This window comes from Lygodium microphyllum, chromosome 30, assembly GCF_053477565.2.
Source record: "Lygodium microphyllum isolate KBCC chromosome 30, Lygodium_microphyllum_v1.1.10, whole genome shotgun sequence".
Taxonomy (NCBI): Eukaryota; Viridiplantae; Streptophyta; class Polypodiopsida; order Schizaeales; family Lygodiaceae; genus Lygodium; species Lygodium microphyllum.
Window position 1 is genome coordinate 50,294,597 of NC_141164.1, and position 14,391 is coordinate 50,308,987.

At 40.5% G+C, this 14,391-nt stretch overlaps 1 protein-coding gene across 5 annotated transcripts in view; it reads left to right on the top strand.

Annotated features, from left to right (window-relative positions):
* The first annotated feature begins 670 nt into the window (after positions 1-670).
* Positions 671-14,391, top strand: part of LOC148009826 (uncharacterized) — a 32,031-nt gene continuing 18,310 nt past the window's right edge. The window contains exons 1-8 of one of the 5 annotated variants that reach the window (XM_087672505.1): positions 671-1,801; positions 3,139-3,543; positions 4,146-4,329; positions 4,680-4,921; positions 5,108-6,333; positions 6,531-6,904; positions 7,180-7,509; positions 13,333-13,472. In XM_087672505.1, coding sequence (XP_087528631.1) covers positions 1,223-1,801; positions 3,139-3,543; positions 4,146-4,329; positions 4,680-4,921; positions 5,108-6,333; positions 6,531-6,904; positions 7,180-7,509; positions 13,333-13,472 — 3,480 coding nt within the window. In that variant the 5' untranslated portion in view covers positions 671-1,222. Of the gene's footprint in view, positions 1,802-3,138; positions 3,544-4,145; positions 4,330-4,666; positions 4,922-5,107; positions 6,334-6,530; positions 6,905-7,179; positions 7,510-13,266; positions 13,473-14,391 lie in introns of those variants that run through there. The other 4 variants (XM_087672504.1, XM_087672508.1, XM_087672507.1 and 1 more) reach the window with 4 other exon arrangements.

The following is a 14,391-nucleotide window of genomic DNA, read 5'->3' on the forward strand; positions in this document are numbered from 1 at the left end:
ACACACAATAAATAAATAAATATATAATGTGTGATTGAATATCCATCACATTTAAATATGTTTAGATGTGCATAGTGTGTGCATATGATCATTCTTAAGTCTAGAATGTTACCTTGGAAATACACTAAAAATATTGGCATGCACCAACCTAATATTGGTGTGAAACACTAGGAGAATTTAGGTGTAGAGCCACATGAAACATGCTTTTGAACCTTAGTATGAACTTTGAAGTACTTGGGAGAACGTGTGTGAATGTTGGGAGAATTTGTAGACCAAGGAAATCTTTACTATTAGTTAAGGGGAGGTGGGGGCGGGTGCCACGTGGCAGCCCCCAACCTCCCCACAGCACCTGCCCTCGCCGCGAAAATCACGCCTTCGCGCCGGGGCGAGTGTACGCGCGGAGCGCCTAGTATCTATGCATTACAAAGAAAAGTTATGGGGAGTTGTTTACAACAAATTGAGGACACATGTAGGGAGTTTTTGAAAACCCTCCCACTCCAAAGAGAATATTAAAACACGTTACTTTTTTCCAAATTCGGGAAGATAGAGGTGGGCCTTGAAGCTTTCCCAAAGATGACAAAGGGTGGGATACGCTTGGAGGGGGCTTCTCAGAATGGAAAGGAGGTTTTCAAGAAAACTGGGAAACCGCCCCATGTGACCTTGGGGGGTTCGTGGTTTTTTGAAAAAACCATTCAAAAACGCCCCCATGAGATCAGCTTCATGGAATTGACAATAACGTAGCATAATCCGCTTAACTCGTGGATCGGAGTTCTTTTGGCTGTTCGCGTCGAATATGGACATAGCCTGCTCTTCGTTTGAATGTTTCTTTTCTGTCAGATGCGGGATTTTGAATGTTACAGAATATGCAGTGGCGATTGCATCTTTTCACACAGGTTGTCTCATGCGACTGGAGTCTGGCCTCGGTTTCGACACCTGATGAATAATTCATTGAAGCCATCGTTATGATTAGCAATTTGTAGTCACATGGCAGCTCTCCTCCATAAGGGGAGCATTGAAGAAGAAGCAGAAGAAGCACAAGAAGAAACCAGAATCAGCAGCCGCGATGGCCAAGGCTGATGACAAGAGAGGAAGAGGAGCTTTCAGGGCTGGAATCGCCATATAGTCGGGATAAGGGAGCTCTCTTTTATAAGCAAGCTTGGGGAGCATTGAAGAAGAAGGAGGAGGAGGAGGAGGAGGAGCAGCAGCAGCAGCCGCCGCCGCCATGCAAAAGGCTTCTGGCAAGAAAGGAAGAGGAGCTTCCAGGCGTGGCATTGTCACTGCTGCTACTGCCGCTGTCACTTTTACCTTCAGTAACAACAGCAATGTCATAGAGGAGAAGGATGATAAAAACAAGGAGATGAATGGGAAGGATGATTTTGGACATGATCCCAAGTGTATTCCCTTGAAGGAGGAGGAGGAGGATAATAGTAAGAGTGCTCCTAGGTGCAGTTCTTTCAGTTATGATGGCACCCTCATAGGTTCTGAGGCAGCTCATCACAATAGCTGCTGCTACAATAAGGACAATGACCTCCGCCACCACCATCACTGCAAGGAGGAGAATGGTCTCAATGTGCCTAATAAGTGCCCCTCTTTGTGCTATGATGCCATTGTGGTTGGCTCTGGGTATGGGGGTGCAGTCGCAGCCTGTCGGCTTGCGCAGGCTGGGTTACGTGTGTGCATCCTGGAGAAAGGCCGTGCTTGGCCTTCCCCTCGCTTCCCTACCTGCATCCCTGGGCTCTTCCTCAGTACCTCCCTTCATACCCCCACTTTTAGCATTGGTAGCCCCTCTGCTTTATACCAGGTCTTCTTCTATGTCCTAATCTTGCTGTCTTGCCAAAAAGTTTAGTTTGGGTCAGAAAATAATCTGAGTGTGTGAGTTTATGGGTCAAAGATAACTGTTTTGAGTCAAATTCAGGTGTTTCGAGGTCTTACCTTGTCTCGTTCTTTAGAGATATTGTTGGTAGGGACAAATTCAGTTAATGCTAGAGCATGAATTGAAGTGTAGCACTGTGTTGATGCACAAGTAGGTTGATAACTGACAGTACAGAACACTTAAATGAATCTTTGAATTCTATGTCTTCTATATCTCAGCACAATCAATTTGGGCAGTGTAGGCTAGGTAGGTCAGATGTGGCCCGGGTTGAGCTTATGCAGATGGCTAAGGTTTATCTTGTTCAAACAATTAAATTTGAACTCCACAAGTAACCTCTATACCTTTAAACATAATCTTCTAGCTTCTAATTGTGATTATTAGGGTTTGAACTCCAAAAGTAACCTCTATACCTTTAAACATAATCTTCTAGCTTCTCATTGTGATTATTAGAGTCAAGTGATATTCAGACTACTCTTTTGCAAATTGCAACTTGAAAGTGGATACACAAGATTCTCACTTAACAATCTATGTTTGCAACTCTCTAGCTTCCAATCACAATTCTAACTTCTCAATTTTCATTGTGATATTTGGATTTGATACTTTCAATTGCGAGGACTTCTAATTTCTGTTCATGATACTTGGCCTTTTGGCCTATTCATGCTTTCATATGCCCTTGTACTTCCCCAGAGCAACAATATTCACCTCCAGTATTCTGATAGACAATATTGCTTGTGTATTGTGAGTTGTATGAGAAAAAGTAATGTAATGAAAGCATGCCTGGCGGTACATGGGAAGCTTATGCCATTGTGTCAGCAGCATATCATAATCATCTCAACGTAGATGTTGAGAAAGCCCTCGATCTAATATCATATGCTTTCTGCTTCTTCCTTGAAATTTTAATGTAATTGCTTTATGATAACAGTAAATTATATTATACACTTTTTTATTCAAGCCGTGCAAGATTGTCCTCCCATCATCGTTGTGAATAGTAGTATTTATGCAAAACTGAGGTTTAGTATGAAGTAAATTGTGAATTTGAGGACAGACCTTTAGATTCCTAGTAAAGAGATTTTAAAATGAAGAAGGTTCAGCACATCCTAGATATATTTTTTCTGAGGTGCCATTCAAAGCCGTGGAAATTGAAGGCTTTTGTATTGTTGTCAGAACTGTTTTTTGCGAGCATTGCTTAAAATTGTGTGTAATCTCATTGAGTTGCTTTACTTTAATTGTGAGTAATCACACTGGATTGTTTTGCTGTAAGGCAGTTGCATGCACAAGGGGACTCACTTGCTGCGGTGGCATGTGGGCTAGGTGGAGGCTCATTGGTGAATGCAGGCGTGATGGTGGGTGCGACCCGGAGGGCAAGGCTTGACAAGAGGTGGCCTGCCCAGTGGGAGAAGTCTTGGCAGCACAATGAGAACAGGGCTAGGGCTATGCTGGGGGCTCAGCCTCTGGCCTTGGAGCACCCCCCTGCCAGAGTCATGGAGGCCATCTCATCAGAAATCGAAGATTGTGTCAGGGACCCATTGCACCTCAGCATCAACATGCAGGCCCCCTCCACCATGGCTGCCCATGCCAGTGCTTGTAAAGCTTGTGGGAATTGCCTCACTGGTTGTCCTTATGATGCCAAGAACTCAACTGACAAGACCTACATTGCTGCTGCATTGCAGGTGAGTGTTTTCTAGCTCTTCCATGCTGCTGCAGACAAATGCCTGTGCTCATATTGTCCTTGTTTGTTATGGTTCTCATATGGCAGAGCACTGTTTTGGAAACTGTATCATGGTATTGTTGCATTGAACTCTCTCATATGAGCATATTTTGTTGGTCATTGTAGAGCTCTGTTGTAGATGGGCAAATGGGACTGCCTACAGCTGTCTCATCTGATTGTCGAGTGGTAGATTTCTGTTTGAAATGTTGTAATGGGGGCATCTCTAGTCTGTTCTTTGGAAATGATCTAATGGGAGTGCCTCTTACTGTCTTGCCCGATTTGTCCTGTTGTTGCATGCTTAAATGGTAGTGTCTTTCTGATCCATAGTATAACTGCCGTTCATGGCAAGCTTGACTTGTGTGGAGGGTTTCTGTTGCAAAAAGTTCAATCAATGGAAATGTCTTATTGTCTCAGTCTACATTTAAGGCATACCACAAACACAAATTGACCTTGGTACAAAGGATGTCAGTTCTGAATTGGGCATTTCAGGCAAATGTAATAACATGTGAATACAGCACATAAAACACATGCCTTGTGTTTTGTCTTGAAATATGCTCACTTTAGGCAGGAGCTGATGTGCTAACTGAGTGCGAAGTAAGCTTCATTCTAGAGAACAATGTGGAAACATACGGTTGTTTTCCTACAGAAGGTTATAATGATGATGATCAGACAACTGTTAAAGGGCGTAGATGGAGGGTCTATATCAATGAAATAGATCATCTATTGGCTGATTTTGTGGTTTTATCAGGTGAATCACCCTAGCTTCTTTTTTGCTTTGATCTATGTTTCTCTGCTTGTATTTGGTTTAACGTCTGGGATTTAGCATTGAAGTTGTGTGAACCTAAAAAATGTACACACGATAAAGGCAAATGACTACCCATGTAAAAATATGTAGTGTGCTTATGAGTTTTAAATCCTACGGCACAAATTTTCTTTATTTGTGCTTGTTGATTTCTCTTAAAAATTGTGCTTCATGAAGATTTGTGTTCCAGTCACATGAACATTGTTACGTGCATGAACAAAAATATTGTCAAATTCATGCTATTTATGGTTACAATGTGTCATCTTATACGAGTACTCATCAGTTGAGCATTTCAGCTGGTGTTCTTGGGACTACTGGAATTCTGCTGAGGTCAAAGCAGAGGGGGTTGCAACTCTCTGACAGACTTGGTTTTGGGTTTAGCACAAATGGTAATAATGTTGCCTTAGTATCTGGTTCTCAAGCCCCTACAAAAGCGTATGGACTTGCACCATGTCAGTTTCTTGGCACACCACTACCATCTCGACCGGGTCCCTCTATATCGAGTTCATTCACCTCATCTCAAGGCTTCACGATACAGGTGAGGCACAAGCTTTGACTGACCTGTTATTGCGCAGATGAACTTAAACAGTGATCAGCTACAATGTTAAGTTCAAGCCTTGAATGAACACCCAATTCCTATTTAAATACTGTGTAATAGACATTGCAAATAAATTTAAATTTATTTTCTTTCTGCTTACTTTTGAGTCATTATTCTTTTTTGCAGGGTGCAGTGCTGCCCCGGGCTTATCCCAAACTTTTGTTCATGGGAGTTTGTTCATACCAATGGCAGGGCAATGGCTACAGTTTGATGCGTGGGGTATGGGAGGTGATCAAACATTGGATGAAAACAGAAGATAGTGAAGCAATTGTGTTAAATGTGATGGGAACCGACTCTGCGGATGGGCAAATTTTGTTAGACCAAGGGAATGATTGCATAAGGTTCTTTCCACCAGAGGACCTGCTGCTTGCAAAGAAGATTGTGACTTTCCAAAAGCTTACTGAACGCTTGGGTGGAATCTTGTTCATGTCCAGATATCGCAGCACTTCAGTCCATCTCTTGGGTGGTTGTACGGCCGCACAAGATGCCATTCATGGAGTTGTCAACCCATGGGGGCAAGTTTATTCTCCAGCATGTATAGGCATGGATATTGGCAGTACCAATTCAGGGAAGGGTCTCCACCAGAGAGAAACTTCTATTTTGGCAGGGGACATAAAAAGAGAATCTAGCCCGTCACATGTGCATGAAGGTCTTTATGTTTGTGATGCCTCTGTCATTCCTTGTGCAGTTGGAACAAACCCTTCTCTCACGATTGCAACGTTAGCAGAGCACATTGCAGGGGGCCTTGTACTTGATGCTTTGCAGTATAGTTCTTCGCATCTATACAGTGTCGGTAGTTCAGGCGGATGCAAGGATCTCTCATTCATTCCTGGTGGACCTGATGCTGAAGAGCTCTTGTATGTAAAAGAGGCCTTGCCAGAAAGACTGCTCAATGGAATGCAGATGCCAGTAGTTGCTGGCAAGTCTGTTCTCTCACCTTCATTGTCACCATCCTTGACATCTTCTGTGTCATCATCCTTATCATCATCGACCTCGTTGCTAACTGACCTTCTGTACAGTAGTTCATATAGGGATATTTCTGTCAGATATCAGAGGTTTCCAGTAGGTGCCATAGTTAAAGAAAAACTTTGTGGCAGCATTAATGGCTTGCCATGCACTCTAGACCTAGTCATGCACATGGACAGACCAGAATCCTCGAAAGCAAAGTTCTTCGGCGGTCCACATCAAATTTTACGAGGGAGAGTTGGAGGGAGGATGGTTATGAGGTCAGTGGATCAACATGCTCTGCATGTAGTAGATGGAAGGGTGGATTTGTGTTGGCTCAATCCACGCACACCTTATACACAGTATATGCAATATCACCTTGTGCTAGCATCAGCCAGTGGTTCAAGGTATGGTAGACAGCGAGTATGGTTACTGTCACCCATTCATGTGAAATGGAACTTTAATAGTAGGATTAATGCCACAAAAACCAATCTGGGCTTTCTGCTCTTACCCACCATGTGTGGTTTCACCCTGCTTGACAAGCAGATAGTTGCCTGCCATTCATGAATACACTGACTTGGTAATTTCTGTTATATTTCATCAGATATGTACTCAAGGGGAACAAGGAGATGCGGCCATCCTTTCTTTTCTTTTTCAGTTGGAAAGAGTGCACAACTTTGCAGGTTACTTTGCAGCAGGTAGCAGCACACAAAAACCAGGTGCTCCATGCCAAGAAGGCTATGCATGGGACCATGCATATAAGCATACTAGGAGTGGTGAAGTCACTCTGGACAATACGAGGTCCGGCGAAGCATCTATTTGTGCGAAAGCTAATGGAAAGCCTGATGCGAACATACTTGATCAGCAAGCCTAGGCCTACGGCATCCACCTCTGAATTAAGCCCTTGCAAAGATGGAATCAATAGAGGAATATCTGATGAGGGTTACCCACCACATGTAGTTCACAACATAAGAACAGGTAATTTTGATCATGGCCTTTCTCTCTCTCTTTGGGTTTAAAAACTATGTATTTAGTAAAACAGAAGGGTAGTAAGCACATACTTGGTAGACTGGCTGGGCTGTGCATGTAGTTTTACACCAGCTTCTATCATTCTTCATTGCATGCAGATAGCTGGTGAAGTGTGCAAACCACCCAGCATGAAAGGCATGATTGCTTAAGTTCTTTTTGGCTTAACTGTAGATAATGGAAGTCTAACTCATGTCCTTTTGACCTTTACGTGAGCCTTGTTGCAGATGATGATTTCAAGATAAGCTGCATTCAATGGGTGCCAATGGCATGGTGGGTCCATGAGGAGATCAATGACTGCGTTCAGCACAATAAAAGCCAAGTGGCTGGAAATGGTGGTGCTACTGTGAAAGGGGTTGTAGTGCTATTGAATGGGTATTCAACTGAAAACTTCTGGATCCCTGTGAGGAAGCAGCCGACAGATCTAGTGAGAGTCCTCTTAAAGCAACAGTATGAGGTCTGGCTTGTGCAGTCGCGGTTGCACCCTGATAATGCACTCATCAATGGTAGCCATAGCTTCAATTTGGATGATATTGCACGCTTCGACCTTCCAGCAGGTAATTGCACAACAATCCTGGGGTTCTCTCTCTCTTTTCTTTTTTTGTAATAGGTGGGGTTCTCTCTCTCTCTCTTTCTCTCTGTGCATGCCTGTCTGCTCTCATTCACAAACATACTTCTAGAAAAAGAACTCTATATTACTGTCAAACACACCACACACACATGCGTGCACACAAGCTTTTAATACTTAAATTGTGTGAGAAACACAGGAGGGGGGGAATCCTCCACAAAACCCTGCTCACACTGAGGCAAAGGTTTGAGGGGAATACATAAACCTGCTTTCCTCAAGAGAGCAGGAGGCAGGTGAGAGTTGTCTTGTAGGGAATTTCAGAAGGGCTAGGGGCTTGACGATGACCAGAATGCATGTGAGACTTAGAGGAGTGCGAAAACAACCTGTGGGATGTGGAAGTTTGGGGGATTAGAAAAAGGGTTCTCTACAATATGTGAAGGACAGGAGCTGAGCTCCTCAGATGAAATTAACACTATAAAGCAGGAGCTGGTAGATAGTGCCTAGAATGAGGTTCATGACAATGAATGCAGCATATTTGGGCAAGGGTGGAGAGATGGCCAAAGAGCCAAAATTTTGTGCATAGCACCGTGCAGGAAATCTGACATATAGTTAATCCTGGTAATGCATTGAGAAATGCATGTGTCATTGGGACAACCATGGCATACAAGGCGCAATGTCATAGTTATGGGAGCATCTAGGCCCTTGTCATAGAAAATATACTTACTTGTGCACATTCTCTCTTTGTGCCTTTGTTTCAAATGAGGATCGCTTATTATCAAGCACCCATCTGGACACATGAAGTAGAGCTTTTGACCTGGAGTTGAATCTTAGTAGGTGAATAGAAAAGAGTATTCTTTTAGTCTTTAAGGATAAATAGACTTTTTCCAAATGAGAATTGCTGCTTTTTAAGCATCCATCCACGAGATTATCATTTCCATAATACAATTACTAGGCTCTCCATGCCTAGATTCTCCTAGTGTTTTGCACCAGTGTTCAGCTGGTGCTTTGCACCGTGGTTCGAAGGCATGTTTCATGAGGCAAAGAGGGTTCATGGGAGGTTCCTATAAGAAACATAATCTGAACTTTGAATGCTTTGACAACTTAGAGTAATATAATGTTGAATGCAAGAAAATGCATTAATTTATATGATTATCAAACGCAATGAAGAAGGTTAGAAGGTGTTGTAGGCACGGAAGTCTCCTTCGCTTTTCCCTTATTGTGTCAGCTTCCGTCCAGCCTTGTGTTTCCAGATCCGAAGAAGTTGATTGCTTGCCTTTGGAGTGACTGGGTTGAGTAATCTGTTGCTCGGTAGGTGGGGGTGTGTTGCCGTCCTCATCCATGGGTTGATCCACCAAGGTATTCTCTCTCTCTGTCTCTCGTTCCCACCTGCAAAGTCACCAAATCCACTGGGTTGAATAATCTGTTACTCCGTAGAAGGTGGGGGCATGTTCTCGTCCTTGTCCATGGATTGATCCACCAAGGTACTCTCTCTCTCTCTTTCATGAGCTCCCACCTGCAAAGTCACCAAATCCACCCAGCTGACTCTCACTGCGCCTGCAAAGTCGCCCAATCCACCCACCTGGTTATCATTGCACCCATTGTTATGAGAGAGAGAGAGAGAGAGAGAGAGAGAGAGAGAGAGCATTGCTGCATCAACATGTGCTCCCTGATCAGCATGAACCATGCTATACACCCACCTCTGGGCAAACTGCTCACCATGAAACTTCCAGCTTGAATGATTGCCTTAAGGTTCATGGTCATCACCTCTTCTTTTAGCTTTGAATGACTTCATTAGTCAATCTTCGTCCAAAGTTGGATGGGTGTCATTGAAGTTGAGATCATGAGCAAAGAATTCTCTTTGTCGAGGACATGCTTCTCGTGATTTTAGAGAGCACATTGAAATCCAAGGCTTTGTTAATCTCCTCGAATGCGAAGGCAATGAAAGTTGCATGCTTAGCCTTATTCACAGGGCAAAGTATCACAATGAGTCGGTTCCAGGCACGACACCCACCACTGTCCAATGGTTTCAGCATATCCTTCTATGAAAGTTTATCAAATACAGAAACATCGTTCTGTGCGTCAACCATTGTTTCCCTCTCATCACAAAGATAAAAGCGCCTCCTCTTGCATGTTAACCACCAACATCTTGGTATTGGTATCTCGTCATGTCCAGCAGAAGATAAGCTTTACTACAAAAGGTTACAAAACATAAAGGAATGAGAAGCTATAGCTATGGTGGACTTATCTCTTTCAGCGTTGGGACCCCTTATAGGCTGTTTAGGTGGAGCTGTGTGCCGGCAAGAGAGAGAGAGAGAGAGAGAGAGAGAGAGAGAGAGAGAGAGAGAGAGGGGTGATTGCTCTTGAAAGGCTTGCTATTCTCTTCTTCCCTCCTCCGATTTGTGTGTTGCTTTCCCCTCTTCTGTGGTCACCATGGTGCTCTCCCTTTTACGCAAGGGTGACGACATGTCCTTATTCTATCCCTTCAGCTTGGGCTTTGAATCTATCATCCCGCGCGGCAACTTCGATTCCAATGTCATCAGAGATGTAGCAACGTTTGTGATGAATGCTCAAGGCGATTGGAGAGAGACCCTCGAAGCTCACATATTCAAGGTCAATCTGCGTGGCATGAGGAAAGAGGACGCTAAGGTTTAGGTGGAGGATGGACGTGTGTTGCAGATCAGCAGCAAGCGCAAGAAAGAGGATGTTGAGGAGAGTGATCATTGGCATCATGTGGAGAGAGCTTAGAGAACGTTTGTTCGCAGATTCCTGCCTACCCGACAGCGCCAAAATGGACCAGATTAAGGCAACATGGAGAATGGGGTACTCACTATAGAAGTTCTCAAAGCACAGGAAAGCAAAGCGGAATCCAAGTCCATCGAGATCGCTGCCTCTATCTAGATTACTGCCCCCTTTGCACCTTTCTGCAGTCTTGCATGGATCTGCATCACTGATAGATCGTTTTCAGGACGTTTGCTTGCTTAGCAAGAAAACAGTCCTAAGTTATGGACCCAAGCAGCTGGTAGTCTATAATGATTGAGCTTGTGGCATGAGTCACTCAAATGACTGTATGACTGGTAGAGAGAGAGAGAGAAAGAGGGGAAGATAATGCCTGGTAGAGGGGGGGGGGGGCGCGCGGAGGGGAAAGGGGGCTGTTTAGGGGGAGCCGTGTCCCTAGAGAGAGAGAGAGAGGTCAAATTTTTATTTAAGGATGCAACCACCTAGGGGAGAGAGAGAAGATGAAAGAGAGAGAGGGAGGTCTGTTTTTTTTTTTCATTTATTCTATATAAAAAAAGAAAAGTGCATAAAAATTTGTGAGCAGCCATTTAGGTCTGGGCTTACAAATGGAGCTTCGGTGGTAGAGATCCTTGGGATCGCCCTTCAAAAGCTTTAAATAATATTTAGAATAGATAATGTCAATGATAGAATTATTGGTGTGCCATAAAATTTTTAGGAGTTTCAGTAGTGTGCTACGGCATTTTGGTTATCTAATGCAGCTATACAATTTATTTGCTTTCATATAGTGATGGATGAACTATGATGTCTATGTATGTATATAGACATGATTAAAGGTAGCATAGTATTTGATCAAAATGGCACATTTTTATATGATGATGATAAGATCTCACCAAGATAATCCATGTTAGTTTATGAGATTTAAAAAAAAAGAATGGTCTAGTTTTAGATAATGAAAATTACCATTCATTTATATACATGCCGTCTTTGTATGGGTCATCCCTCACTATATTTTTTAGACACGAGTAATCACCAACACAATACTTTCTAATACTTGTATCAATATGGGTTGTTACCAGCTTACAAAGAAACAAATGTTCTTAACTAGTATTATGGTCATAAGGGTTCCGTAAGTCTTGCATAAACTTGTTGGAGCTAGGTGCAACTATTGTGGAATAGTTTTCATTGATAACGCTTATCATAGCTTTTAGCAAGGTCAAGACAATTTGTGCTAGGTTTCATTCTTTGATCAAAGGCCCACTCATCCATTATAAGATCATGCAAATTTTAGGGAAATAATAATATTTTAAAGTTTGAGAAAGTAATTTTCTTTAAAAAAGGTTATTCAATTGACTTTAATCATACATTTGCATGACCAAATGTATACATGATGGCGACAATCCCATTCTAGCTAATACATCATTGTGCAAGTAAAAATAGATATAACGTTACCTAAATATGGTATACTTGAATCTTCTAAATAAATTGGCCATGAAGATAACGATGAATGTTGAGCAAACACAAGGTATGGTGACAATCCCCAATCTATATGAACCAGCCATGAAAATAATGGTGAAGGTTGAGCAAGCACAAGTTATGATCATATTAGGTACGCTAACAATCCCTAATCTATATGAATCAACCATAAAAATAATGGTGACTTGAGCAAACATAAGGTAAGATCATAATAGGTTAAAGCACCATCAAAGCAAACTTTAATTCATAGAAATCATAAGTTTAAGAAAAGTGTCACACTTGCATCTACAATAAAGTAGGATGGAAGAGCTTCCAATCAAGTGTTGTACATGTTTCTTAGATGTTAGTACTAGTCATGCTTGGTAAGAGACCACTTGCATTTTGCATAGTCTTGTAGTACTACCTAGTTTGATTCCTTTAATACATTAGAAGATTTCATCAAACTATGCAAATCAAAAGCATTCTAATTCTAGTTTTATACAAATGATGACTTGTCATGAAAATCATTTTCAACCCTTCAGCATGGAACTTCTACAAGTGAACTTTATTGGAGCTAAAATGAGAGATTGCAATCTCTTATATTAAGACATACTTGTCGAGCAATAAATTGTCTAGAAAGTGATGTATTATAAAGTGTGGGTTTTGACAATGTTATTAGAAATCAAAGATATACCCAATATCAAGCTTGATTTATTTTAACTTTATTAAAATCCCATTAGAAGTTTATAGACATCCTCTTGGATCTCCCACCCTATGTGCGTGAGGATGACATGTTGTATTTGGAATTTCTTATACTTTTGAAGGCCTTAAAATATATTAGCACTAGTTGGTATGTGGATGTATTATAATTGGTGTAACACAAACTAAATAAGTGGTGATGTGCCATATTTGATTTAACATAAATTGAGTAAGTATTTGATATCATATCACATGTAATTGTGTGACCAACCAACCTTTATTGTCTTTGAAATATAGTTCACTCATTTGCTTAAACTTTAACCAAATTTGATAAGAACTTTGGTGTCTAAATTGATAGGCTTAATTTGAGCACCTTGAAAGTCAAACATGTTTTCTTAATAGATGTCTCTAAGAAGTGCATCAAACATTAAATTAAGATATTTAAAAACTAACATATTGAGAATAATAAGACAATGATCTAGTTAATAACTAGGTCATGAAATTAATAAAATTTTGAACTCCAAATATGAGGTAAATGTTTAGTTGGGTGCAACTCACTTGGAAAGTTATGTTAAATCAATGAGTTAAAAACTTGTTAAAAGTGGTAACAAACCAAACTTCTCATTATACAACAAATAAAGATGTCTAGAAAAGTCTAAGGTCTTGTTAAAAATATCATTTTTTTGAGTATAAAAATAGAATGTTTGTAACTAGAGTGACTCACATGAGGTGTATTCTTGTGATTCCATAATTACATTATGGTAAAATTTAATTAAATATTGTATTTGTTTGATTCCTTGTCATTTCCAAAAGTGATATTTTGTTTTTTTTTCTCATGAATATCTTTCATTTTTCCCAGTATTTGCAAAGATAAAGGAGCTTCATGGATATGAGCAAGCAGTGCATGTGATTGCACATTGTGTAGGTGGGCTAACAATTCACATGGCAATCCTTGGAGGGTATATTTTAGCATCATCAATAGCATCTCTTACTTGTACGAATTCTTCTATGTTTTTTCAACTATCAACTTTTGCACGATTGAAGATGTGGCTTCCCTTAATTCCAGTAAGTAAAAAATTTTATAATCTTTATATTATTGACATAGAGTTGCTAAGTGGTTAGTTTTTGGATTCTACATTGAATATGTCACTTATGATATGGATGTGATTACTTTGCTAGTAAGAATATGTGTGTTTAGTATGCAAACAAGAATCTTGCATGCATGCTAGTAATGTGACAATGTGTGGCGGGTTGAGCATATTATTTATATTTACGTTAATAACCTTGTTGGATAAACTTGTCAATATTGATGTGATTTGCATATTGATAAACCTTTTGTGGATGGAATTAACAACAAGGTGGTTGGCCAACGTCCAATGCTATTCATGAATGTAAAACTACTAGACATAAGATTATCCTACATTTTTTTACAAGGACTTGTGTGTGAAAGTGAATACTAACTTTTAATGAGAAAAAATATTTGAATTTGAGGCTCAAAAGCTTAGAACAATCTATTTTCAACACAATTGTTACACGACAACATCTTCAAAATTTATGTATGGGGATCAAAAGCCTCAAATTTTAACACAATTTAGTGGCAAAAATGTTTGAGATGAAGATGCTTGTGTTGTAATGAATACCACTACTATGCAATGTTAACAAGGAATTGAGGTTTAATATTAAAATGGGTGGAACAAATGTAGTAAAACCTTTGAATTTTGTAGAGAAGGTATTAGAGTTGATTCATATGGGTTCTCAATTTAGTTACTTCTTTTGGAATGTAATTGATAATCTTTATATAAATAACAATTTCTTTACATTGAATATTTTACATCAAAATTTTAATTCGCAAGTGTAACATCAAGAGATGATCATTTTTCTTATTTCAGGATCCATTTTATAGGTATGGTTTCAAGTTTTATAAAACTTGATAGGTCCAATTTTTGTAGTGTATAGGGTAAATGCTTATTATGAATACTTTTTA